Source organism: Barbus barbus (assembly GCF_936440315.1).
Source record: "Barbus barbus genome assembly, chromosome: 11".
In the NCBI taxonomy this organism is placed as follows: Eukaryota; Metazoa; Chordata; class Actinopteri; order Cypriniformes; family Cyprinidae; genus Barbus; species Barbus barbus.
In genome coordinates, this window is record NC_136739.1 from 7,790,767 (window position 1) to 7,816,651 (window position 25,885).

General features: G+C 38.0%; 2 protein-coding genes across 3 annotated transcripts in view; both read left to right on the plus strand.

The window, feature by feature from the left end:
- The window catches only part of LOC306877057 (dedicator of cytokinesis protein 9-like), a 98,014-nt gene extending 92,627 nt beyond the window's left edge, over window positions 1–5,387 (plus strand). For both annotated transcript variants that reach the window (XM_079428584.1, XM_079428583.1), the window contains 6 exons: window positions 1–147; window positions 1,361–1,571; window positions 1,976–2,166; window positions 2,254–2,354; window positions 3,268–3,406; window positions 4,443–5,387. In XM_079428584.1, the coding sequence (XP_079284710.1) occupies window positions 1–147; window positions 1,361–1,571; window positions 1,976–2,166; window positions 2,254–2,354; window positions 3,268–3,406; window positions 4,443–4,568 (915 nt within the window). In that variant the 3' untranslated portion in view covers window positions 4,569–5,387. The remainder of the gene's footprint in view (window positions 148–1,360; window positions 1,572–1,975; window positions 2,167–2,253; window positions 2,355–3,267; window positions 3,407–4,442) is intronic.
- Window positions 5,388–8,854: 3,467 nt separating this feature from the next.
- LOC306877103 (serine/threonine-protein kinase 24-like) lies at window positions 8,855–24,080 on the plus strand (the record flags this gene model as incomplete). Its single annotated transcript, XM_079428640.1, has 12 exons — window positions 8,855–9,411; window positions 14,350–14,593; window positions 18,012–18,242; window positions 18,954–19,010; window positions 20,337–20,445; window positions 20,568–20,725; window positions 21,144–21,329; window positions 21,704–21,846; window positions 21,935–22,055; window positions 23,618–23,698; window positions 23,878–23,990; window positions 24,062–24,080. The coding sequence occupies 12 exons, from the start codon at window positions 8,855–8,857 to the stop codon at window positions 24,078–24,080; spliced, it is 2,019 nt and encodes a 672-aa protein (XP_079284766.1).
- Window positions 24,081–25,885: the final 1,805 nt, after the last annotated feature.

Here is a 25,885-nt window from a genome sequence, read left to right on the forward strand (position 1 = left end):
GGGTTCTTCGAGGATGAAGACGGTAAAGAATACATATATAAGGAGCCCAAATTCACCCCTCTGTCTGAGATCTCTCAAAGACTCCTTAAACTGTATTCAGACAAGTTTGGAGCTGAGAATGTCAAAATGATCCAGGATTCTGGCAAGGTACGAAATGTCCAGTTACGGTTTTATATAACCTGACTTTTGATTATCAGAAAAAAGTCTGATTCACATTACAACTTCTACCAACTTTCTGGTCAAGAAACACCAACTTAGACAGGAAGAGATTGACAGATCTGTCAAACATATTTTTATGTAAAGTTTAGGGGTGAGTAAACCTGAAATCACATACAGTATATCATATATAAATAACACATATACAGTATATGCATTACCTTTCAAAAGTTTGGAGTTAGTAAGATTTTTTCTTTTTTTATAATTATGACGTATACAGTCATGGCCAAAAATATTGGCACCCTTGGTAAATATGATCAAAGAAGGCTGTGAAAATTAATCTGCATTGTTAAAAATTCACAAAAATCTAACCTTTCATTTGATAATAAGAATTTAAAATGGGGGGAAATATCATTATGAAATAAATGTTTTTCTCCAATACACGTTGGACACAATTATTGGCACCCCTAGAAATCTTATGAGTAAAATATCTCTGAAGTATATTCCCATTCATATTCACAATTTTGAGCACTCCAGGGTGATAATGAACATGAAATTATCCAGCCATGGCTTCCTGTTTCACAGAAATATAAATAGGAGGGAAAACAAAGCCCAAATTCCCTTAATCATCCATCACAATGAGAAAAACTAAAGAATATATTTCTGATGTGCAGCAAAAGATAATTGAGCTTCACAAATTAGTGAAGTGGCTGTAAGAAAAGAGCTAGAGCAGTGAAAATTCCCATTTCCACCATCAGGGCAATAATTAAGAATTTCCAATCAACATAAAATGTTACGAAACTGCCTGGAAGAGGATGTGTGTTTATATCATCCTAATGCACAGTGAGGAGGAGAGTTTGAGTGGCTAAAGACTCTCCAAGGACCACAACTGGAGAATTGCAGAAAAAAAGTCTCGGGGTCAGAAAACCTTAAAAAAAATTGTCAAGCAGCCCCTACATCACCAACAATGCATATTAATTTTCACAGCCTTCTTTGATCATATTTACCAAGGGTGCCGCTATGTTTGGCCATGACTGTATATGTGTTTTTCTAGAAGATTTGAGAGATTTTAAGATGGGAATATTTATGTTTGCCATGAGATGTAGAAGTCCAGACATATTTAACCAGCATTAAACAGTGTAGTTTAACTAGCACTACAACTATAACTGCCTTTAAGCTAAAGCTGCATTACTGTTCGGTGTAGATTAATCCGAAGGATCTGGACTCTAAATACGCCTACATCCAAGTGACTCATGTCACCCCGTTCCTGGAGGAGAAGGAGCTGCTGGAGAGAAAAACAGACTTTGAGAGGAGCCACAACATCCGTCGATTCGTCTTTGAGATGCCATTCACCGTTTCAGGCAAAAAACAGGGCGGAATAAAGGAACAGTGCAAACGCAGGACTATACTCACCAGTGAGTACACACACTTACACACTGCATACTGAATAAACTGTTTTACAGTTATTCGATCCTCCCAATCACAAAGTACAGGCCTGATCTTCACAGAGCAGATCCAGACAGCCTTTGTGTCTCGGATTTAATGCTCAGCGTACATGTCAAATTTTTCAGGACTGTTTGAAAACATCTCGTGAATTCATTTGAGTGAATGTCTAAAGCGAGTAAAGCTGGAGTCTTGACAAAGAAGCAGCTCAAATATAAGAATCATATTCATACACTTGTTAATTATTTAATGGTTTTCACTTAATGGTTTCACTTTCACCATTTAATGAGCAAAAAATGACTGCATTTGTAATGTGTTAGCTTTATGGTTGTTAACTTAATGTGTAAATCTTCTGTTCTTTCTCTTCATCTCTCAGCCACGCATTGTTTCCCGTATGTGAAGAAGCGGATCGCGGTGATGTATCAGCACCATGTGGATTTGAACCCCATTGAGGTGGCGATTGATGAGATGAGTAAGAAGGTGCTGGAGATCAGACAGCTGTGTTCCTGCAGTGATGTGGACATGATCCAGCTGCAGCTCAAACTACAGGGCAGCATCAGCGTGCAGGTACACACACAAACACATGACCTTATGCACAGTGAGTTTTATAATGTCATGTGACATCTGTAAACCTGTCTTTCGCTCTCTCTTCAGGTAAATGCTGGGCCTCTTGCTTATGCCAGAGCTTTCCTGGATGACGCCAGCACTAAGAAATACCCTGACAACAAAGTCAAACAGCTGAAAGAAGTTTTCCGGTAAAACACACACTTCAGTCTCTGAGCATGAGACTTTCTGAGCACCTCTTTCATCTAAAAATATTTTAAACAACATTGCATACCTGTACAATGCAATATATACAGGGTTTTTTTTTTTTTTTTAAGAAATTCATATTTTTATTCAGCAGTGTTACATTAAATTAATCAAAACGGACAGTATAGACATTCATTTCAAATAAATGCAGTTCTTCTGAAATTTGTATTTATCAAAGAATCCTGATAAAATGTCACAGTTTCCACAGAAATAAGCAGCGGTTTTCATTATATTTTAATATGTATTGAACAAGAAAACAGTTATTTTAAATTGCAACAATATTTCTCAATGTTACTTTTTTTGCTGAATTTTTTTTTTTTTTTACTTTTAATCTTACAGACTCTTATATGCAATATATAATAATGAGCTCACATTAAACTACTATTAAACTTCAAAACAGCTCAGATCCTATGAAATAACACAAAAACACTAGTATGTGAACATGGGAATTATGTTACCTGAATTATGCAATTTTTAATTTAAGTAAATCGAATCTTAAATCTAATTTTTGTGCTTTCTCAAAATAGCCACCTTTGTCTAGAATCTAAAGACAAATACACATTTGATTCTGACCTGAGGCGGCTGTCGGTTACTTTCGTTTTGTTGTTTATGTTGTTTAGTTGCTTCTTTCCTGAGTCTTGAACTGGTTACATACGTTTTCTTTAAATCATCCTGGCGACTCATTTTTTAAGTCTCGTCGCGACCCAGGGTTTGAAAACCACTGGTCTAGATTACAGCTCTGCACTAAATTATTTTGTCAATAAATTCATACATAGAAAAAAATGTATATGTGCCCACACATTGACTGGTATTTCAATTGAAATCTGCGATTGTGTGTATTTGTGTGGTGTTTTGCAGGCAGTTTGTGGAGGCGTGTGGTCTTGGTTTAGGTGTTAATGAGCGTCTGATTAAAGAAGATCAGCAGGAGTATCATGACGAGATGAAGGCCAACTACAGAGATCTCACTAAAGAGCTGTCCGCCATTATGCATGAGCCTGTAAGACACACAAACACACTGACCTAAAAGGCATAGTTCACCCAAAAATGAAAATCATGACAGTTTTGATTTTTGGGTGAATCCCTTTAAACTTTCAGATACTTATGTATAATGTCTTTTCGTGCTTTTTTTAATCTCTCCATTTCTTTTCCTCTTTTGCGGTCATGGTCAGACTGAATGGTAAATTATTTGTTACTGAAATATTCTTAAAACCTGGAATCTGCAGTCACAGAAACCCACAGGATTCACACACACATCATTAGCACTGCATTCTACACATTCTATTTTACATAATGCTTTCTGCTATCTATGAAACGCTCATCTCCATTTAAAATGATGTTTTTTTTCTGAATTATAAGAAAGCTCCCATTTCATATAGGGGGAAATCATGAAAATGCAACAAATTATGTCTGTTTGATGTAATTTTATTATAGCTACTGTTACCTGATGCTTTTTTGTTGCTTCAAAATTTAGTGAATAATATTCAGTAGTATTTTCATTGTTAACAACAAACCGCACATGTATCCTTAGAAATGAATCATGTAAAATAATATTGTCTGATAATATGACTGATCACAGTTACTATGCAGGATTGGTTAGTAAAGTTTAACAAAAGGAAAACTGCAACACTATGAGAGCACAAATTTCTGTAGATTTGACCCCACAATCATTGAAGAAAATGTGAAGAACCATTTCAATTTGTGTTTGTTTTGTCCTGTCCTGTCTGTATTTATATTTTTTATTTGAAAATATTATTTGTTTTGTCTTGTTTTTGTCTTTTTTGTTTTGTCTTGTTTTTGTCTTTTTTTGTTTTGTCTTGTTTTTGTCTTTTTTGTTTTGTCTTGTTTTTGTCTTTTTTGTTTTGTCTTGTTTTTGTCTTTTTTGTTTTGTCTTGTTTTTGTCTTGTTTTTGTCTTTTTTGTTTTTGTAAATGCAAAGCACTGTTCAGATTCCATGTGGCTTTCATACTGAAGTGTTGCATTATGATTTTTGATCATTCTTCTTCTTCCTCTCTTTTTCCTTCTCCGTCTCCATAGATCAGTCCAGTGGATGATGGGATGCGCAGTCCTCTTCCAGATTCACTGCACATCTTCAATGCCATCAGCGGGACGCCCACTGCCGCCACTATCCAGGGCCTGCCAAACTCCTCCTCAGTGGTGTGAACCTGACCCCTGCAGTGACCTTATTACCCTTTCACCTTTCATTTCACACCTCCACCCGCACTACACCTCTCCAGACGTCATGAAGATGTTTCTGTATGATCTGTATGTTTCTGCCTCATCAAGGGGATTTCACCTACTGTTTCCTGTGGAGACTTGATCAAAAACTGTATTTTATTTTTGGCCATTTTGCCAGTTTTATTACTAGCCGTAGTAAAGAGAGCAGATAAGATAGGGAGAATGGGTCCGAAAATGATGCAAGCCTGATTCAATCTTGCGCCCCCCATGCAAGCACTGCATTCAACGTGTGCTAACATCCAAACTATGACTCTGACTGCAACGGCTTTTACATATTATAAATATCTGCATCCTCTGCGTCATTCTTTATTGTTTTATTTTGTATTACTTGTTCAAGCTCAGATTTTCATTTTTTGAATGACGGACTGGAGTCTATTTGCTCTGCTGGCTCGCTGTCTGAGACGCGCCTGATGTTGCGCATCGAGTTTAAACCGCCACCAGCATCAGACGGGTTTAAAGCTGTCATATGTGAGCTATGTGTCTATGAGTGTGTTTGTGCAGCAGACGCACATTGAGTGGGTGTGGCATTCGAGTGATGAGGTCAGCTCTTTCACGGGATGTGCGGCGGAGCTTGTGCAGACACAAATGATAATGTTCAACTATATTATCAGTTATCAAATATTTTTATACTGTGGGACAGCTGAATGTGATATTGTTTTGTATCTGTATTTAACAGTCTTTGCTCTGCTGTATTTAAACTGGTATTGTCCCTAATGCTTTGAATAAAATCTCACACAATTCTCAAATACTCGTTCAGTTGTTGTTGTTTTATTTTAAAAAACATTGCCAGATTTTTAGCCATCATTAATTACCATAATTATATTGTGTTTTATCTAGGCTTTCGAATGTTGTTTTGTCTTTTGGTTGTTGTTTTGTTAATGTGTTTTGTCTTTTCGATTCTGTTGTTTGTTTTGTCTTGTTTAGTTTTGTTTTGTCTTATTTTTATTTTATTTTTATTTTTTTGTCGACTTATCTTGGGTATTGTTTTTTTGTTGTTTTGTCTTGTTTTTTATTGTCACGTTTTATTTTTTGCTTTGTTTAGTTTTTTATCTTGTTTTTTTGTCTTGCCTTTAGTTTTTGTTTTGTCTTTTTGAAACTCCTATCGGTGACAGAATGGAGAAAAATACCTTGGGAGAACCAGGCTCAGTCGGGGCGCCAGTTCTTCTCTGGCCAGACGAACCAGCAGTTTAATTCCAGGCTGCAGCAAAGTTAGTTTGAGCAGAGGACTGGTTCCTGTAGTCTTATCCTGATGGCCGTCTAGAAGACAAGGTCTTCACTGGGGATCTGTCTCTGGGGCTCATCTAGTTGTCCTGGTCTCCGCTGGCATTCAGGGCTGTAGAGGTCATCTCTAGGTCCTGATCCACCATCTGGGCTGGATACGGACTTGTGTATTTTTTGTTTTGTTTTATCTTGTTTTTTGTTAGTCATGTTTTATTTGTTATTTTTTTATCTTGTTTTTTGTCTTTTCTTTATTTTTTTGTTTTGTCTTTTTTGTCATTTCTCAATTTTTATTTTTTGTTGTCTTTTTTTTCTGTTGTTTTGTTTGTTGTCTTTTTTTTCACATCCTATTTTTGGTTAGTCTATTTTTGTTGTCTTGTCTTATTTTTGATTTTTCCTTTTTTGTCATGTCTTATTTTGTATATCGTCTTGTTTAATTTTAGTTTTGTCTTGTCTTATAGTTTTGTTTTGTCTTTTGTCTTCCGTTTTTTGTTTTGTCTTTTATGTTTGTTTGTCATGTATTTCTGTTTTGTCACTTTTTTGACATTTTTTGTTTTTTATTATGTTTCTTTTTTGTCTTTAGTTTTTTTTTTTTTTTTGCTTTGTTTTTTGTTTGATCCAAAGATTTGAATTGATTTAATGTTACTTCTTCTATAATCCACTATAAACGGTGTAGAAACACAATGTGAGCAGATGTTTTACCCTATGGACCCCTGAGTATTATCTATCACTCTTGCTCTTGTTTATGTCATAAAGCAGACAGGACACAGTCCGTGCTAATAAGACACACACCTGTTCTAGGTGCCCTTACTCAGATGTCCTGTCCTGGCCAGGTCTTTTCTCACACAGGTGTCCAGCAGGTCACACACACATACACACACTCCTGCTGCCAGTATGCCAGGTGAGGGTCTTGAGTGTGAAAAACTGTTTACATCCACAGAAATGATCATTACTATTTGTGTGATGTTGCATGTGAACTAAAAGATGATAAATCCCACAGACGAAAAGATGGACGAGACGAAGAAAAAAGTAAGATTTTTTTATATGATTTTAATTTTATGAAATAATCCTGCAATGATTAAGGCCTTTATTTTCTAATAACTGTTATTTTATGGACTACATATTTCTCATTTAGACAGCTACCGTGAGTAAATGTATTAACTTATCAAAGTGATAATCTCAATGACTCTGATAATGCTCTTTACATCTTGAATAACGCCACTATACGTTTTTTTTGTTGTTGTAGTTTGTTTGTTTTTTTTCAATCCTGGCTTGCTTCTTGCATATTGCAAATATGGTATATTTGAGCAATTAATAATAGCAACAAAAAAGCTTGCACAAAGAAATAATATTAGCCTACAACATATGTAATATATACTCTGTACTCTATACTCTGTAGTAGATATTCTCTCTCTCTCTATATATATAGAATATTCTATAGAATGTAGTAGATATTCTATATACTACAGAACTATGTATTCCATATTATGTATACTACATAAACTATACTGTATGTACACATATATACATATATGCTTACAAATGTTTGCATCTCATGTAGTGTATGTTTATGTATGCTGGTACAGACGGCTGAGGGTTGTGGATATCCAATCAGCATTTTCTTTATTGTGGTCAATGAGTTCTGTGAAAGATTTTCCTACTATGGCATGCGAGCTAAGTGTGTGTGTGTGTGTGTGTGTATACCTGTTTTTCTATTCAGGTGGGGACTTAAACCTGAATACACACAGACTCATGGGGACTCGTGTCATGGTAAACAAGCTAATAAAATCACACAGAATGTAATTTTTTGACAATTTAATAATGCAGAAAGTTTCCTGCGAGGGCTAAGTTTAGGTGTAGGGTTGGTGTAATAAAATACGGTCTGCACATTAGAAAAAGCATTACGCCATTACGCCAATCATTCATTTCTTACTAGTTGAAATTCCAATTTCACATATCAGAAATACAATTCTTACTAGTAAAAATGTATATTCTTGATATCAACAATTTAATTCTTGATATCAAAAATTTAATTAGTGACAATGTTCATTTCTGATATCTGAAAATTAAATTCTTGATATCAGAAATTAAAACTTTTTTTTCTTCTACATTTTTTATATGTGTGTGTGTGTGTATTGTGTGGGGAATGTGGCCGTATCTGCATGATTATCATATGTATGGACGGACATCAGCGTGTTTATTACCGACTCTATGACGGCTATCATTGTGATTCAATGATCAGCTATTATTGATTATATGGCTCATCTGTATGATTATCATCTCTATGGAAGCACATCAGCGTGTGATTACTGACTGTATGACCATGTCTGCCAATATCACTTCATGTCTGGCAATCAGAATACTTCAGTATACATACTATATACAAAGCATTTTTTTCCCATTTTTTTCCTTTTTTATTGCTCAATTATTTTTGTATTTCTTTGTGCTCAAATAAATCACTTATATGATGTCTAAACTTCTGTCTATTATTTTATAATTGAAAAACTATACAGGAATATGTATAATGACTAAAATAGTTTGTATAATTCTGCAATACATTTGGTGGCTATTATTCCTCAAACAGGGAGGTGGGAGGACTATAAATAGTTTCAGAAAAAATATTGCAAGAATCTCATTTTTCATGGTATCTTCTTCCAATTTGAAATATAAACTCATGAGACATGTGGCTTTCAATCCATTACTTTTCTGGATTGCTCCAGGACTTATTTCATGTATTTGTATATGAAATAAAAAAACATTCAGTGTGGAAAAATATTTTTCAAGGCACGTCAGTGTCTATAACTTTTTATCTTTTTGAGCATTATCAACTCTGGATGATAGATAGTAAAGCCAAGAGTGTCTTCTTTCCAAAGATACCTAATTTGTTTGTGTAGCACACTTTGTCAGGAACTGTTACCGTTTTAATTTAGGTAGGTTATTTTCACCTGTGAGGCCCAAAATGGGGGGCGAAGGTTAACAGGTTAAAGGTCATGATGCTCAAAACTGCTCTGCTTTTGGCCCTAACGTCTGTCAAGCGACTGGGTGACTTGCAAGCCCTATCTGTCAGTACTTCTTGTCTTGAGTTCGGACCCAACGACTGTAAGTTCATTCTTCGGCCGCGCAGCGGCTATGTACCGAAATTGCTCACAACTCCGTTCAGAGCCCAGGTTATCTCCCTTCTAGCACTCCCCGCATCGGACGGTGAGCAGGGACCTAACTTGATATGCCCAGTCCGGGCAATGCAAGTGTACTTTGAGTGTTCTAAGTCATTTAGACAGTCCAAACAGCTCTTTGTGTGCTTTGGAGGCTGCTCTAAGGGGCTGCCGGTCACAAAGCAAAGGCTATCTCATTGGATAGTAGAGGCTATCGCCCTGGCCTATGCCTCAGCGGGCATACAGTGCCCTATAGGTGTGAAGGCCCACTCCAAGAGCGGAATGGCCTTCTCCTGGGTGTGGTCCAACAGAATCTCTATTGGGGAGATTTGTGCGGCCGCCGGATGGTCGTCGCCATCAACCTTTATCAGATTCTACAGTTTGAACGTCCCTGCCCTGTAGGCAGGGGTGCTATCTGCTTAGTGCTACTTTTCTCCCTTCGGGTGGACAAGGCTTATGACAAGCATAGCTTGGACTCACGAGGCCCACTCTGAGCGTGCCTGAGCTGAGCTCGCGGAGCAGGCTTAGTTCTGCTTCTGCTTATAGCACACCACTTCTGGATGCGTTCCTCATTAGCACTCGTCAATAAAAAATTATGATGCAACAGGAGTTCCCTTTCGATAGAGAACCTCGGTTCCCTGAGATAAGGGAACTAGCGTTGCGTAACTGGCCGTGCTATAGCTGCACGCAATTCGAAGGCTGTCGTTTCAGTCATTGATTCTGATGAAATGGCTCTCTGGGCTGACTTATATAGCAAGTGCCCCCCCCCCCCCCCCCCCCCCACTGGCGGGTTCAAGCACCATTGGTTTGTGCAGTACACAAACGTTAACCAATCTGGCTTCAGTAACAGAGTAAACAGGAGTTTCCCCATTAGCAGTCATCAACAAAAAATGACGACGCAACGCTCGTTCCCTTATCTAAGTGAACCGATGTTACGCTACTAACTGGAGCGTTTTATTGGACAGAATCAAAACATAATAAAATAGATAAATAAACACTCTGCTAATGAATACTATGTTATGCATGCCAGGCCAGTAGTTGGCGATCAAGAAACACCCTGCAAATGCATACTACGGATGCACATGACATCACCTTTACCACGACTGAGGTGCCCTTGAGCAAGGCACCGAACCCCCAATTGCTCCCCGGGCGCTGCAGCATGGCTGCCCACTGCTCCGGGTGTGTGTTCACGGTGTGTGTGTGTGTGTGTGTGTGGATTTGTTCACTACTCACTGCTGTGTGTGTGCACTTGGATGGGTTAAACGCAGAGCACCAATTTCGAGTATGGGTCACCATACTTGACAATACGTCACGACTTTTTTCATAAATTCACTTTTTCATTTTTGTTGATTACATGGAGGTGATACAGGCATAGTGTTCAAAAGCTTGTGTTTTCAGGCCCCCAAAACAGAGTTATTAATGACACTTGATGTTAACAAACAGAATCACTGAAGGAGAAAATATTTTTTTAGGTTACCATTACGATGGTCAGTGTTTCTTTAGTTGGGCTCTTGACCCTTGACTTTTTAACACTAGATTTTGTTTGACTTCTGTAACTGAGTTATAACAGCTAGACAAGCCAAGTGTAAAGTTGATTGGGTGGTGCTAGTTATGTTTACATAATCATTATTTGACCTGAATCACTGAACTCATTTAGAGCCTAATCTCTGAGTTAGATTTGCATTGATTATGCAAATTATTAATTATTGATTATTCTCGTTTGGCTCTGTTCGAAGGCGGTCGCATTTTTCTTCCCTCCCTCCCTCCTGAACTTCCCTGCTTGCTCTCTTGTATTGTCCTGTCCTTCTTAAGAGACTCTCGCTGCACTATTTACAAAACCGAAATTATGGATCTGATCAACTGGTCTCTTAACGCAATTGACACCATCTTCTCGACTAGGAAAGCGGGATCTGGAGAACCGGAATGTCCCGCTGGGACGTTTGCTGCTGGCTACACGATGGACGCATGGGAGAGATGGCGGGTCGTGTGTCTGGCGGCTCTCTCCGTGGAGGACATTGAAGACATCTTCTTATTCGGAACAATGATAACTGGGTTTCTGCTATTTGGATTAGGCGTTGCCCTAAATTATCAGAAAATTAAGGAGACGGGACTGGCTATCCAAAACCTCTCAAGGCTGCCCGTCATGATGGAGGCTGTAGGCAGAGATGGATTCGATCACGGCTAAGCTCTCGGCTTTGGAAAGAAAAATTGATGGACAAGCAGATCAGAATGGACAATGAGAATAGCTGTGAAACTGGAAGACAGCTGTTCGCCCTAAGACAAAACAATCTTATCTCTTTCCGGCTTCCCACAACAGAACGGCTTGGCAAGGCCGCTCTGGTATCAACTCTCCGGTGAATACTGCAGGGAGACGCTCTTTCTTCCATTCCCTCCCCCCATCAAACACCTTGTTATTGTCGGGCGCTTGTGCTCTGTCCAAGGTCGTTTCCATGGCAATTGCTATGTCGCATCACAACCTGCGAACTGAGTCGACTGGTTTGGAGTGCTGGCGAAACGGATTTCAAGGCATACGAACTCACACGAACTTACACATACACACACTCATACACCTCCCTACCCCCATCCCACGCCTTCGTCGCTTCATCCTGTCAGTGATAACGGGTCCGTGTGTTTGCGCTGTGGCTGCTGGCCGGATGGCTGTTTCGTCTGAACTAGGATTACTATGCAAGTTATGTTCCTGTGTTGACTGTGCTTTATGCTGAGGTTTTTGTCTGTTCTCACACTGCACTCTCGTCCAGGAGCGTAGTGTGAGGACAATTTTTTTCTCCTCTCTTTCCTCATGTTATGCTGTATTTCTTCTTCTTTATTGCATTTCGTTGCCTTGTACCTACATGTGCAATGACAATAAATTGAATCCAAAATCCAAAATCCAAATCCATTACAGCAGCCTTGTGATTCTACTGTATAAAACCTGGAATTTTCAGTATAATCCAAAGGGTTTCTTAAAAAATGTTCTGATCAAAAATGCAGTTGAAGAAACACTCTTTTAGGCATACAGTGACATCAAGAATCAGTGTATGAATCTCAAAAACGGCATATGCAGATAAAGAGATAAACTCTAAGCAACACAGAACAAGCTACTAAAAAATCACATAAAAACAGCAAAAATAAAATAATAAAATAAATTGTCACATGTGTTCGATCTTTGAATTCACTTGACATATATTGGGGCTTTTACTGGCCCAAGTCAAAAGATCCCACCCCAGAACCTCTGGCAGTGTACGTCTGTGGCATCTGCCCAGAAGTATACTTTTAAAGGGGTCATGAACTGCCTTTGTTTTTTGTTTTGTACTATACTCTCTGGTCCACTTATAATGGTATCACAATTTTTACATTAAAAAACTTTTAGATTTAGAAGTAATAGACTATTTTCTGTCCTGTTTTAACCCCCCTCATCAGAACGCTCTGTTTGAATAGGCGTGGCTGATTGTCAATGCCCACTGCTATGATTGGCTAATAGTTGTGTATGTCTGACAGCCTACATCCTGCACAGATTGACGCTGCTGTGATTTAGGTTTAAAACACATAAATACTCATATCAAAAGATGTTTTTAACAGACAAAGCAATAGTGACCACGAAATAACATCAGTTACTCACACTTGTGTGTTGCGAAATTACTGTTGGATCCAATATATTCAGCACAGCGTAGTCTTTTAGTTGCGCTCTTTCTGAAAATCCTGTCAAATTGTGTCTTGTTTGTAAACAAATCTGCGGTAAAATGAAGCGAACAAAGCACCAAGTTCTTACTGACGCAGTCTGGATCTTCATTAAAAATAAAGTTCATTACTCTCCCCTAACATTGGAATCAGAAGGAAGGCAATGCAAATATTATTTTTTTTCCACAACTTGGCACTGCACAGCATCCTGTTGTCTTCGCAGAATCTTTATCATTTGGTTTCTGCGTAGACCTACACATTCGCCTCTATCGTAAACGCTACATGTGCAAATTGGTGGGCGGGGTTAAACAGGCAGCGATGTAGAAGCAGGTGTTGATCTTCTTCTGCAGAGGAGGTGTTTGGCCACACTGTTACATCACTGAGTGGAACATTTCACAAGCTGTCGGTTTGGCAGACTGCCAAATATAAGCTTCAATATAAGCAATATCCCTTCAATATAAGCTGTTCTTAAACTAACAAGAAAGTTCTGAAACTTACAGGATATTCTTATAGTACAATGACCTCTTATATGTCAAAAGATCAAGGGAATTTTGGTTTCTCAGTTCATGACCCCTTTAATGAACAAACAGGTTCATGGCCTGGTAAAAACATTACAGTAAAATATAACTGAAAAATATAATTTTCCTCCAGGAAGTCTACGTCAAGTCCAAACCAAGGGAAGGAAAGAATGCCATTTGGTAGGACTTTAAAATTGGTTTAACTGCTCCTTAAAACCGAACTTTCACTGAATGATTTCATGTCACACGGGTTTGTGAATGGCTGGACAATATATCTGAATATCACTAACCTGGATTCCATTGAACCATCAGCCAATACAAACTACACACTGGTGAATCAGGGGAAGTGAGTAAATTTTTCAGATTTTTCACTGATGTTTAGTAAAATACTGTTTGCCAACATGCTTTAACTTGTTAACAAAGTTGATAATTGCTTGTATCAAATTACTTTTTAAAGTCACCATGGAATCATTGTCTCTTCTTACTTACTAATGATGTTTTACTAACTCTTAACATCCCCATTCATCTCAATAGCAGTTGCTCAGCAGGAGCATGCAGCCCTGAAAATGCACAACCTAAATGCTGACATATTATCAGAAATTTTCTTTTTGAAAAAACAAAAAGAAAAAGCTGCTTGTATACATTGTAATTAGAGGAATTCACTAATTTCACTGTTTGCACAATCAACACTTATTATTTTCTAAAGTTGTTTAGTAATCAAATTGATAGTCTTGGTCCCGGTTTCTGATTGGTTAATACACTGTTCTCGCCATGCTAAAATACATGGTGTAGTTGCCACATAATGTGCCCAGTGACATCCAAAACTAGAATAATTTCTAAGTGAAACCAATTGTTGAAAAGGAAGAATTGTTAGCATTCCCATTCATCTCGATAGCAGTTGCTTGGTTGGTGCATGCAGCTCTTAAAATACACAACCTAAATGCTGCCATATTTTTAGTCCAGTCAGTTCCTGAAGGATAAAAGTGTCATACTACATTTTTTTTTTTTTTTTTGGAAAAAATATTTTCCACATAATGGGATTAAAATGGGTTTTGAATACCACTTCAAGTTGACTTGAATAAATCCTTGTGTTTTAGAGTCATGCTGTCTGACTGTTGTTGTGTTGGCTTCTCTCCTAAGGCGGAATTTCATGCTCAGACATGGTGAACAATGGTGTGAGTTTTCCTTGAAGTTTGGATTCGGTGCCTCATACACCTTCCTCATCACCAGCACTGTGTTCTCCTCTGATGTGTGTTCTTTAATAGAAGTTGAGGATATGAAGCCCAACTCGGTCCACATGGCTCTGCAGATTCCTCAGTACTTCCTCATAACTACAGGAGAGGTCATGTTCTCAGTCACTGGCCTGCAGTTCTCATACTCACAGGTACAACAACAGTACACTTCACCGGATTGGTTAATACAGCATTCTCGCTGTGCTAAAATACATGGTCTAGATGACACATGTTGTGAATTAGATACAGATTAGAAGTGATACGGATTATCAAAAAAGAAAAAATGTAGGCTGAGGACTTGGTTCAGTCCATTTTTGATTGGCTAGTTTTTTGTTTTGTTTTGATTTTTTATTTAGACGATAATTGAATACAGAATATAGATTTCAGACCACAAAAAAGCCAAGGGGTAAAATCAATGGTTTCAAACATAGCTAAACACAACACATAATGCCTAAATAAATAAATACACGATTCAGATCAAACAGTTCATGTTTTAATAGTTTTTTTTTTTTTTTTTTTTTTTTTAGATTGCTGGAGGCAGATTTGAATATACATTTCCAATCAATTGCAATTTGCTGTAAGACCCCACTGAGTGAATCAGATATAGCAAGAAAAGTTTCAAGTCATGATATCTTTAGATATGGTTTATAATGCAGATGGACTATAATAAACAATACTCTACAATGAAACAATGGTCTTTAGCCTTTTGAGTTTAAGTAGCCTAGCAATTATGCAGAAGGCATAATGCATTGCAACAAGCTCAGTGAAAAAAAAAAAAAAAAAATCATCCAAGATGATATCAAGTTACGACCAAAATGGGTGTCCAATTTGCCAAACATAAACCCATGCTGAATTAGCTCTGTAGGCTGACAGAGAAATTGACATCATGACTAAACAGCTCATTTGAACTAAATTTTCCAAGGGACCGTCCAGAGTCAGTACATACTAGTAGCTACTGATGCATTAGGACATCAGTAATTAGAAATGTATGAATATTTCTTCTTTTAATACCGACCTACCACGAGATGAGCAATTGTTAAGTAGTGGTATACAGCAGAGGTCTCCAGTCGTGCTTCTGGAGAACTACCATCCTGCAGAGTTGAGCTCAAACCCCAATCAAACACGCATAAACCAGATAACTGAGGTGTTTAGGGCTGCTTGAGGTGTGTTTGATTGGGGCATAAACTGAAATTGCAGGAAGGCTGTCCAGAAGCAGGGTTGGAGACCCCTGATATACATGTATGCTTCTGTAAAAGCCACAAATGCCACAAAATGTGATTTCAATTTAGGGTTAGGTATACTACCAATAATCCTGAAGAGAAATCCACCAGCAAATCTGTCAGGTTTTTGTCATGAATTCGGTAAATGGAAATGTATTGTTTGTTGAAACAGTTCAGCAGCAATCTCCTATGCCTGTGAATGATGTAATTGATTTGGTTTCCCTATACTATTTTAATCTACTTATATTTTTGTATGCAGTATATCTGATTATTTTAGTAATAAACTGTTTATACTTCTAAATTATTTCATGGACAATGACAAGTCAACAGTTTTATATACATTTTTATTCAAATATTGAATATTTGCGATATTCAAAAATGCTTTTAAAGTTTATAAATGAGTTTGTGACTCATCTAAGAACTGGTTGGTTTGGTTTATGACTTAGAACATTCATTGAGCACTTTTGAAAGCCCAGCTGTTGTGAAAGTGGTCTAGCAGCCATACAGCTCTCTGGTAACTGTGTGAAGGTAGGTAGGGCTGAACCTGGTCAGTACCTGGATGAGGAAAATGACTGCTGGTAGTGGTGTTGATGAAGCCAGCAGAGGTGCTCAGTCTGTGTTGGGCAAAGCCTGGGCATTTATCCACAAATAAATGGGAGTGTTAATGTAACTGTGGTATTGTGGCCCAAATTTACCCATTTACTTTTATCAACCATATCCTGCTAATAACTGTGTGACTGCCCAGTATACCCAACATTTCACCAAGCTTCACAAAGGACAGATGATCACTTTATCACCGTGGTTACTGTGAACTGCTAAATGGAAACAATTCACTATTTCATAAAAAAAAAATAAAAAAAATAATCAATTTTAAATTTTAAATTAAAGAAAGAAAGTATTACAGGCTTGGAACAACATGTGGGTAAGCAAATAATGGCAGCATTTTTTTTATTTTAATAAATATGATTACAGTTATACTCGTGACGGAAATCACTTTTCATCACATGGGTGGAATTATTTGTATTTAGCCTGTATTCATAATCATTAGAAGAGGTATTCTGCTCTTTGACCCCATTACTGTGGTAGAGAGCGGCCGTGTCACCGCCCCGTTACACCCACATGATAAAGAGCCCTGATGGACTGACTAACACATGAGTATGAACAGCAGATTCAGGAAGCAGCAGCCATAGTCATGGACACTGAAGGATCAAAGGTACTGTGTGTTTGAGTGTGAATGAGAGTTTTCTGGTTATTGTTATTTGTTGACAGCATGGTCCTGATGCCAGACAATTGGAGAATTTTTGAACAGCAGATGTATGAAGAAACATTAAGTGTGTGAAGTTAATATTTGTTCAAAAAATGTCATTGAAAAATTGCTTTAACAGCAGAAACATTTTATAAGTAAATTACTTCCATTGAATTTGCCACAGTAAAAGTTTGTAATTTTTTTATAATTTCAGAACCACCCAAGAGGGTTTTTCTTTTTTCTTTTTTTCATAGGGTCACATAATATCTGATGACCAAAGTGCCACTGTTAGTGGAAAGGCCGTGACTGTGGTTATTGTAAATGACGTGTGAGAGATTAGATTAGCTGTGTATCTCTTCTGATTCACCATAAACTTCTTTTAACATTTATAGAGTCATAATGTGCTTGTCATTGCTTTGTGCTGAAAGTTCCTCTTTTTCAAAACATTAACGTTTTAACACTGCCTCCATTTGCAAGAATATGCTAGCATTTGTAAGATTATATAAGGCTAGGTGCTGTCAAATTTCTGAAATGTTGGATAATTTGTGCCTCAATAATATTTGACACTAAAGTTAAGGTATGCAATAATGCCTTTGAGAATACAGGATGCACCTGCCACGTTCCAGCAACTCATGAGAATTGCACATCTTATTTGGATGACACTGTGATTTATTTGGATTGTCAAGATGAACATCTGGTAACTCTAGCAGTGTTTTAATTCCTCTCTCATATTAAACTTTTGCATAATTGGTTTAGTGCATTTCTAGACACCTGGGGATTCTTCAGGAAGCCATTAAAACATAAACAATGTCATACATAGATTTTTCTTCAAGTTTATTGCCAGAAATGGGCATAGGGTGTTATGTAGATAAGAAGTAAAACAGGTTCACTTGACTGGCATTGTTGCCATATCTACACCAACTTTAAATTATCCATAGTGTTTGTTTTACACTATTTGAGTTCCTAAGGTCTAGTTTTTTGTACGGACTCACAATTTATGATTTACTATTTTCCTTGAAAAGATTTCTAGCATTTCAAATGTTTAAATGTTTTCAATCTACAACTAACTAGAGTACTTCTCATTAGTTTTTCTTTCTTTTATAGAATTTAAAAGTTGACCCGGAGAAGCTGTTTACCAAGCAAGAGAGGATTGGGAAGGGATCTTTTGGAGAGGTCTTTAAAGGCATTGACAATCACACACAACAGAAGGTCGCTATAAAGATTATTGATCTGGAGGAGGCTGAAGATGAAGTGGAAGACATCCAACAGGAGATCACAGTCCTCAGCCAGTGCGACAGCCCCTTCATCACTAAATACTATGGCTCTTATCTGAAGGTGAGGCCCATGTACTGCTTCCCTGAAGCAGTTCAATGCGTATCATGCAGCTTATGGTGACTTAAACTGGATTTAATCTGTAAAATGTATGATATTTGGGGATAGCAGAGGTCCAAACTTTTGTGTGCTGATAATTTTTTCTTTGGAAGAAGTAGAGTTTATATATGTAGATTGAACATTGAGATGTACTTATACTTGACCTAATTGCCAATTGCCAATACCTTAGTGTGAATAGGCCTTTTGGGAGTTGTCCTATATAGGCAAATTTCACCATAACATGACTAGAGAGCTCCCACAGAGGACTGGCTAGGGTTGTAAGAGTGTCCCATATGTGTGTAGCCCCACTGATCTGATACCCTGCTCCTGAAGGGCTAGCATCTGCAGAGCTCAACTCCAACCCTAGTCAAACATCTGAAGCAGAAAATCAAGGTCTTCAAGATCACGTGAAAATAACAGGCAGGTGTGTTGGAGCAGGGAGGTTTGCAGGAAGTCAGTCCTCCAGGAGTAGGGTTGGCTACCCCTGCTTTACAACTAATGGGAACATCTGGATGGATGAGTGACATTCGCAGAAAATTGGTCATTTAGCTCTTTAGGTTTGGAACATGGTTTTAGAGATTTTAAAAATCACTGCTGCTTGTAAGACAATAAGACAATAGTGACATGTAATAACGCAGTCCAAACTGGAATTATATAACTCAACATCTCTTGCAGGACACAAAACTGTGGATCATCATGGAATATTTAGGAGGGGGTTCTGCTCTGGATTTGGTGAGAATTTTAATTTCCTTAACTTTACCGACTAGTACAGTCTATATTGATGACAACCTGGTATTATAATAGAAAAGTCAATGACAAGTTAAAAGTGTATAATTTAAAACAATATTTACAAAAAATAAAGTTGCAAATCTCTAGGGCATGGGTGTTTAATCCGTTTCCTATAGATTTACCTTCCTGCAAAGTTTAGCTATAACCCTAATCAAATATTCATGAATCAGCTATTTAAGATCTCCAGAAACACTTGGTAACTTCAAACAGGTGTGTTGGTGCAGAGTCGGAACTTGTAGGGAAAGTTAACCCAAAAATTAAAATTACCCCATAATTTACTCACCCTCAAGCCCAGGTGTATATGACGTTCTTCTTTCAGTCAAATACTTAAAAAAAATTTCCTAGTTCTTCCCAGCTTTGAAATGGCAGTGAGTAGTGGTCCAGATTTTGAAGGAAAATAAAAAGCGTCCATCCATCATAGTCCTCCACATTGCTCCAGGGGGTTGATAAAGGCCTCCTGAAGCAAAGCAATGCGTTTGAATAAGAAAAATATTCATATTTACAACTTTTATAAACCGTAATCTCTAGCTTCCGAAATTGTGAGAGAGAGAGAGAGAGAGTGGCGTCCAGCGGATGACATAGGACAGAGGCAAACACGGTGATGAACACAGAAGTGATGAACTCAAAAGAACAGAGGAGAGAGCAAAACAAAACACCGGTCACAAATTAGAAGTACAAAACGAGGGTTTGTAAAGGAAAATGCCTGAGGATTTTGATATTAGCCAAGAGGAGACTGCTTTTCCTTTGCTGTTAATAAAACTTGGTTCTCGCATGACTAGGATATTCTCACTGGAGCTAATGCTATGCCTCCGTTCTACGTCATCCGCTGGAATTCCACTCTCTCGTTAATGTGCATAACAACTATTAACACTTTATTTTGCTTCAAAATGTGAACCAATACCCACTGCCATTATAAAGTTTGGAAGAGACAAGACATTTTTAATATAACTCTGATTGTATTCATCAAGAAGAAAGTCATATACACCTAGGATGGCTTGAGGGTGACTAAATAATGGGGTATCTCATTTTTAGGTGAACTATCCCTTTAAGTCTGCAGGAGCGAGAACGAGCACCCCTGCTCTAGGAGGACTACAAATAATTTAGGCCACTGCTCCTCAAACCTGTCCTGGAGCCCCATGACATGAGCTGATATGAGGAATTACTGTGGTTATAGTCATGTAGTAAATAATTATACTTGTGTTTTTCCAGAGGTTTATAGTCCCACACATTTGCTAAGTTCCTCTAACAGGTTTGTTCTTTGATCTACAGTTGGGACCTGGAGCTCTTGATGAGTCCCATATCGCCACCATCCTCAGAGAGATCCTGAAGGGTCTGGATTACCTGCACTCCAAAAAGAAAATTCACAGAGATATTAAAGGTACCTGTGACGAATTACCTACAGTTTTCTGCCATTGAAATCTATAAACGTTCTCCAGCATTTCAAGATGGCACTTCTGTTCTGAAAGCTATGATATGATTTGTGCTTGTTTGTTTCTCTAGCCGCTAACGTCCTGTTGTCAGAGCAGGGTAATGTGAAGATAGCTGATTTTGGTGTGGCCGGGCAGCTCACAGACACACAGATCAAGAGGAACACGTTTGTGGGCACTCCATTCTGGATGGCACCAGAGGTCATTAAACAGTCAGAGTATGACTCAAAGGTCAGATCCGTTCACTGTGTAATGTACATAACAAAGTTTTAATCATGGCATGATGGCATAGGTTAGTAGCTATCCAACCCTGCTCTTCTACCATCATGTAGACTTCAGTTCCAGTCCTGCTCCAACACATCTGACTGTTATTTTCAAGTAATCCTGAACACCTTGATTAGTTGGGGCTGAAGCTAAACTCTGCAAGAGGATAGCTCTCCAGGAGGAGAGTTGGCTACGTCTTATTTAGCCACTCTGTTTCCATAATTTGTATGTCTTTGTTTAGACCTATTGATCTTTAGAAAACACCAGATTGTCCAGAATCTGTTGTATATCATCAGTTCTCAACAAGAGCAATGAAATTTGTGTTGCACATTGCAAGTTTTAGCACATGTAGAATAGGTCACTAAGGTTTGTGTGTTTTTTGCAGGCAGATATCTGGTCATTGGGCATAACTGCAATCGAGCTAGCAAAAGGAGAGCCACCCCACTCTGATCTTCACCCCATGAAGGTGTTATTTCTCATCCCTAAGGAAAACTCACCCGCACTGGAGGGAAACCACAACAAAGCTCTCAAAGAATTCGTAGATGCCTGTCTCAATAAAGACCCCAACTTTGTAAGTGCTGCCTACATGTTTATAAGGATTAACAAGTTCCATGTGTTTTGAATTAGGGCTGGAGCTAAATTTTGCTGTAAGGTGGCCCTTCAGGAGCAGGACTGGACACCTCTGATAAAGCAGGGTTTCTCATTCAGCCCTGTAGGTCAAACCCTCAACCAAGGGTCTTCAAACTAAGTCTTGGAGGGCCGTTGTCCTGCAGAGTTTAGCTCCAACTTGCCTTGATTAAACCTTGATTAGCTGGTTCAGGTGTGTTTAATTAGAGTTGGAGCTAAACTCTGCAGGACACCGGCCCTCCAAGACAGCTTTGACTGCCCACTCCTGATGTATAGTCATGTATAATCAAAAGACAATGTCTGTATTGTCTCTGCCAGAGGCCAACAGCTAAAGAGCTTTTGAAACACAAATTTATCACTCGATGTGCCAAGAGGACATCATTCCTGATGGATCTTGTTGACAAGTACAAGAGATGGAAAGAAAAACAGGCCCTCGATGAGTCCAGCTCTGATTCAGAATCGTAAGAATCATAAAAAAATATATTGGCACAATTAGTTATATTAATAATATAATTATTTATTCACTGAGAAAACATTGTGTGTCTTCAGAGATGACAGTGAGGCATCTGGAGAGTCTGTGGCTGATGAATGGATCTTTGGCACTGTCATAGGACATAAGCCCACAGTGGAACAGAATGGAGTCATAAAAAAAGAAGAACTACACAAAGAGGTGACATATGCCATTGTCTAAAAATATCAAAGCAAATCATTTGTATTTGTAAGACAGCCTTAAGTACAATTATCAAGAAAAAGATGCTCATTGGGTTTGGAGTGATAAACAAAAAATGAGTGGTTTTTAGATGTTAGTGGATCATCCTTCCATCCATCAATTCTCTTGCTGCTTATCCAGGACCAGGTCACATTGGCAGCAGGCTAAGTAGGGCCGCCCATATATCCTTTTCCTTCCACAGCTCGTCCTGGGGGATCCTATGGCATTTCCAAGACTTCCAGCATGGAGGTTTCCCCAGGTTCTATTCTCAATTGGACATGCCTGGAACACCTTCATTGTGAGGTGTCTGAGAGACATCCTACCACATCAACTTGTTTATGAGGAGTATCAGCTCTACTATGAATGTCTCCAGGATGCGATACCTGCGATCTCATTCTTTTGGTCATTACCCAAATGGCATGACCGTAGTTAAGGGTGAGAACATAGATTGACTGGTAAATCAAGAGCTTCACGTTTGTGCTTAGCTCTCTCAATGGTCTGGTACAACGACTACATTACTGTCGCCACTGAACTGATCTGCCTGTAAATCTCATGATCTGACCTGCTCTCGGGAGCAAATCACTCCCTATCCCAAATGGGAAATCCACCTTTTTGCAACTGGGAACCACTGCCTCAGATTTTTGGAGCTGCTGACCCTCATCCCCCCTGCTTCACACTCGGTTGCAAACTGGACACCCTTCACTCCCGGCTATGCTTTGAGATACTGTCCATGAATATCACAAAGGGTATCAGGGGCAAGGGACAGTCCTGGTGGAGTCCAGAAGCCACTGGGAACAAGCTCTGTGGATTATGTTGATATTTAAAGGGTTAGTTCACCCAAAAATGAAAATTCTGTCATTATTACTCACCCTCATGTCATTCCAACCCCCAAGACCTTCGTTCATCTCCAGAACATAAATTAAGATTTTTTTTTTTATTAAATCTGACCCTGCATAGAAAGCAATGCAACTGAAACTTTCAAGAAAGGTAGTAAGGACATCGGTAAACAGGTCCTTGTGACATCAGTGGTTCAACCATAATGTTACAAAGCTACAAGAATACTTTTTGTGTGCAAAGAAAACAAAAATAACTTTATTCAACAACTCTTTCATGTCAGTCTTCGACGCAGATTCACAAGAGTAACACGAGTACTCTCGTGAATGTCTATGGAGGGTCAGATTCAGAAAGCTCTTGGATTTCATCAAAAATATCTTAATTTGTGTTCCAAAAATGAACAAAGGTCTTATGGGTCTGGAACGACATGAGAGTGAGTCATTAACGACAGAATTTTCATTTTTGGGTGAACTATCCTTTTTAAATGTATGGTTCCTCTGATAGGACACCTTGTGAATTTGAGTGGAACTGAATTCATACATTCACTAAAACTCGCCAAAACGCCACCTGATTAAAAATCGAGCAAAAAAAGAAGAAATAGTGCTAAGAAAAGTTTAATTTGAGCACAGATATTCGGACATGTACTGTATATATCAGATTTGCACGTCTGCCTTTCTCTCATTGTGTAGGTTCCAGACAAAGAAGCAAAGAAGCCTTCACTCAAGAGAAAAGAGTCCAAGTCCTCTATTATTTTACCATTGTTTTCAGAGGTAAGAATTTAATCCAGAGGAGCCTTCCAACGTATTATGTATTTGCAAATGTTTATCTAGAGTTGAACTTTGCAGTTCACTAATGATCAGGCAAATGAATGTCAGTGCATACTGAACTAACAATCCTGTATGTATTCAAAGTCTCAATCACAGGATGCATGTGTTTGTTCTTCTGTCAGCTGAAGCAGAAGCAAGGTGTTTATAAACTGAAGCAGGCCATGCTCCTGGCTGAAGAGACATGTCCTGGGATCACTGACAAGATGGTGACGGGGGTGGTTCAGAGATTAAAGAGGTATTTACAGCACCCTGCCTGCATTGCCCAATACGTGTGTAGAGTCTGATGTGTGTTTTCTGTGTTTTCAGGTTTTCGTCTCAACACTAACTGACGCTCAGTGCCTCTGCATGAAGAATCTTTCTGTCTGTCTGTATTATGTATTTACTGCTGTTTTATTATGGTGGGATTTTGAATAAGCCATTTACAATCTGAGTTACTTGCTGTCTGTACATAAGTGTAGTATGTGGACTGGATTTGTTTAAGGACCCCATGGAATCATTTAATAATTTAAGTTTTCCTCGATAATTCCTGTAAGAGAAAGACTGTAAATTTATTTTTATTTGTCAGTTTAGCATATAAATGCCTCAAAACTCTTTTAAAACACATTTTGTTTTTTACAGAGCTTTCATTTTCCTTTTGCTAGCATTGCTCTTAGAGTTTGAAAAAAGACTGTAATATTAAAATAATTTAGCACTTTTTTTGCCCTTGAACATATTTGTAATTCTTTAGATGGCAATTTATTTTTTCCGTACCTGTACAAGGCTGATTTCTACTCTATTTCTATTCTATGCTGTGGCTAGTCTTGGCTTTAGAGGTTATTTTTTCCAAATATGAGTTTTCTTGCTGCTTGTAACATTATTTTAGCACTATGCTAACATGCTCATGTAGATTCTTTAGATTTAGGAAGAGAGACACAATCTTCATTTTTATGGTCAGTGTTTTCCTATAGGAACATTTAACTCGTTCAAGTTAATTACGGTACAGCAAACAAATAGAATTTTCAAAGCTGAAATGTGTCATTTTTAAACCACTAGCATTAGAATTGCAAAATAACAACAAAAATATAGGTTTTGCAAATTCTACCCCAGTCTACCATTGCTTGCCGATAGCCTACAATTGACTTATAGTTGATTCTGTATAAACCAGAACAGGAGTGTTTCAACATCAAAAATAGAAAAAATACTTGCACTCTACCCATTTACTAACTGCTTGTTTTCTTGAAAAAAAAAAATAAAAACACTAGCTTCTCTATTCTGTCTTTTTATTTTATATATATATATATATATTTATATAAAAACCTTGCTACGTGCACTGCGTTAGGCTAATTGAGACTTGTCATAGCACTTTCATATCATTGCTCTTCTGTTGATTTTGATTGCTGCTTGTCCTCATTTTTAAGTTGCTTTGTCATTTAGCAGATGCTTTTATCCAATGTAAATGTAAAAATAATACACGAGCTTTAAATGATCTCATTCTGTGTAAAATCCATTATATACAGTACTTCATTTAGCTGTAAACCATTTTTGTTGTCCGACGCTTCGGAGTTACAGCACACTTGATTGCACCTGGATGATAGCAGCAATATAATGTGTTAGGTAACAGAAGAGCCTATGGGATTATAGGACTATAAATCTGTGCTAAAGTTCAATTCAGACTAATGTGAGTGTTCACTGCTATCATCGCCCTTATTCAGACTAATGTACAACTCTTGAGTGTTCACTGCTATCATCACCCTTTTCAGGAAGCACCTGCTGCTCAAAGCCGACTGGTCCTCAAGGCAGATGAATGTGTAACGGTCAAACCAATCCAAACAACTGTAACAATCCAACAAATTCACACAATTTTAATTCTTACATCCAAAAACAAGATCAAAATTTGTCACTCTATATACAGATATTACATACAATGTTTATACACATATTACAGTTTTTACACGAGAAAAATATACATAAAAATGTAAACTTTTGTATACAAAAAAATACCTTAGACAAATTAAAGACCAATAACAAAAGGTGACTAGATTATCCTATGAGTTTTAAAAACCGTTCTACAGTACATTCAGTGAGTATAGGAATCAGTCAGCCATCTTAACGCAGAGTGCAAGCGACTTTTGTCTGGGGGTTTCTCTGTGC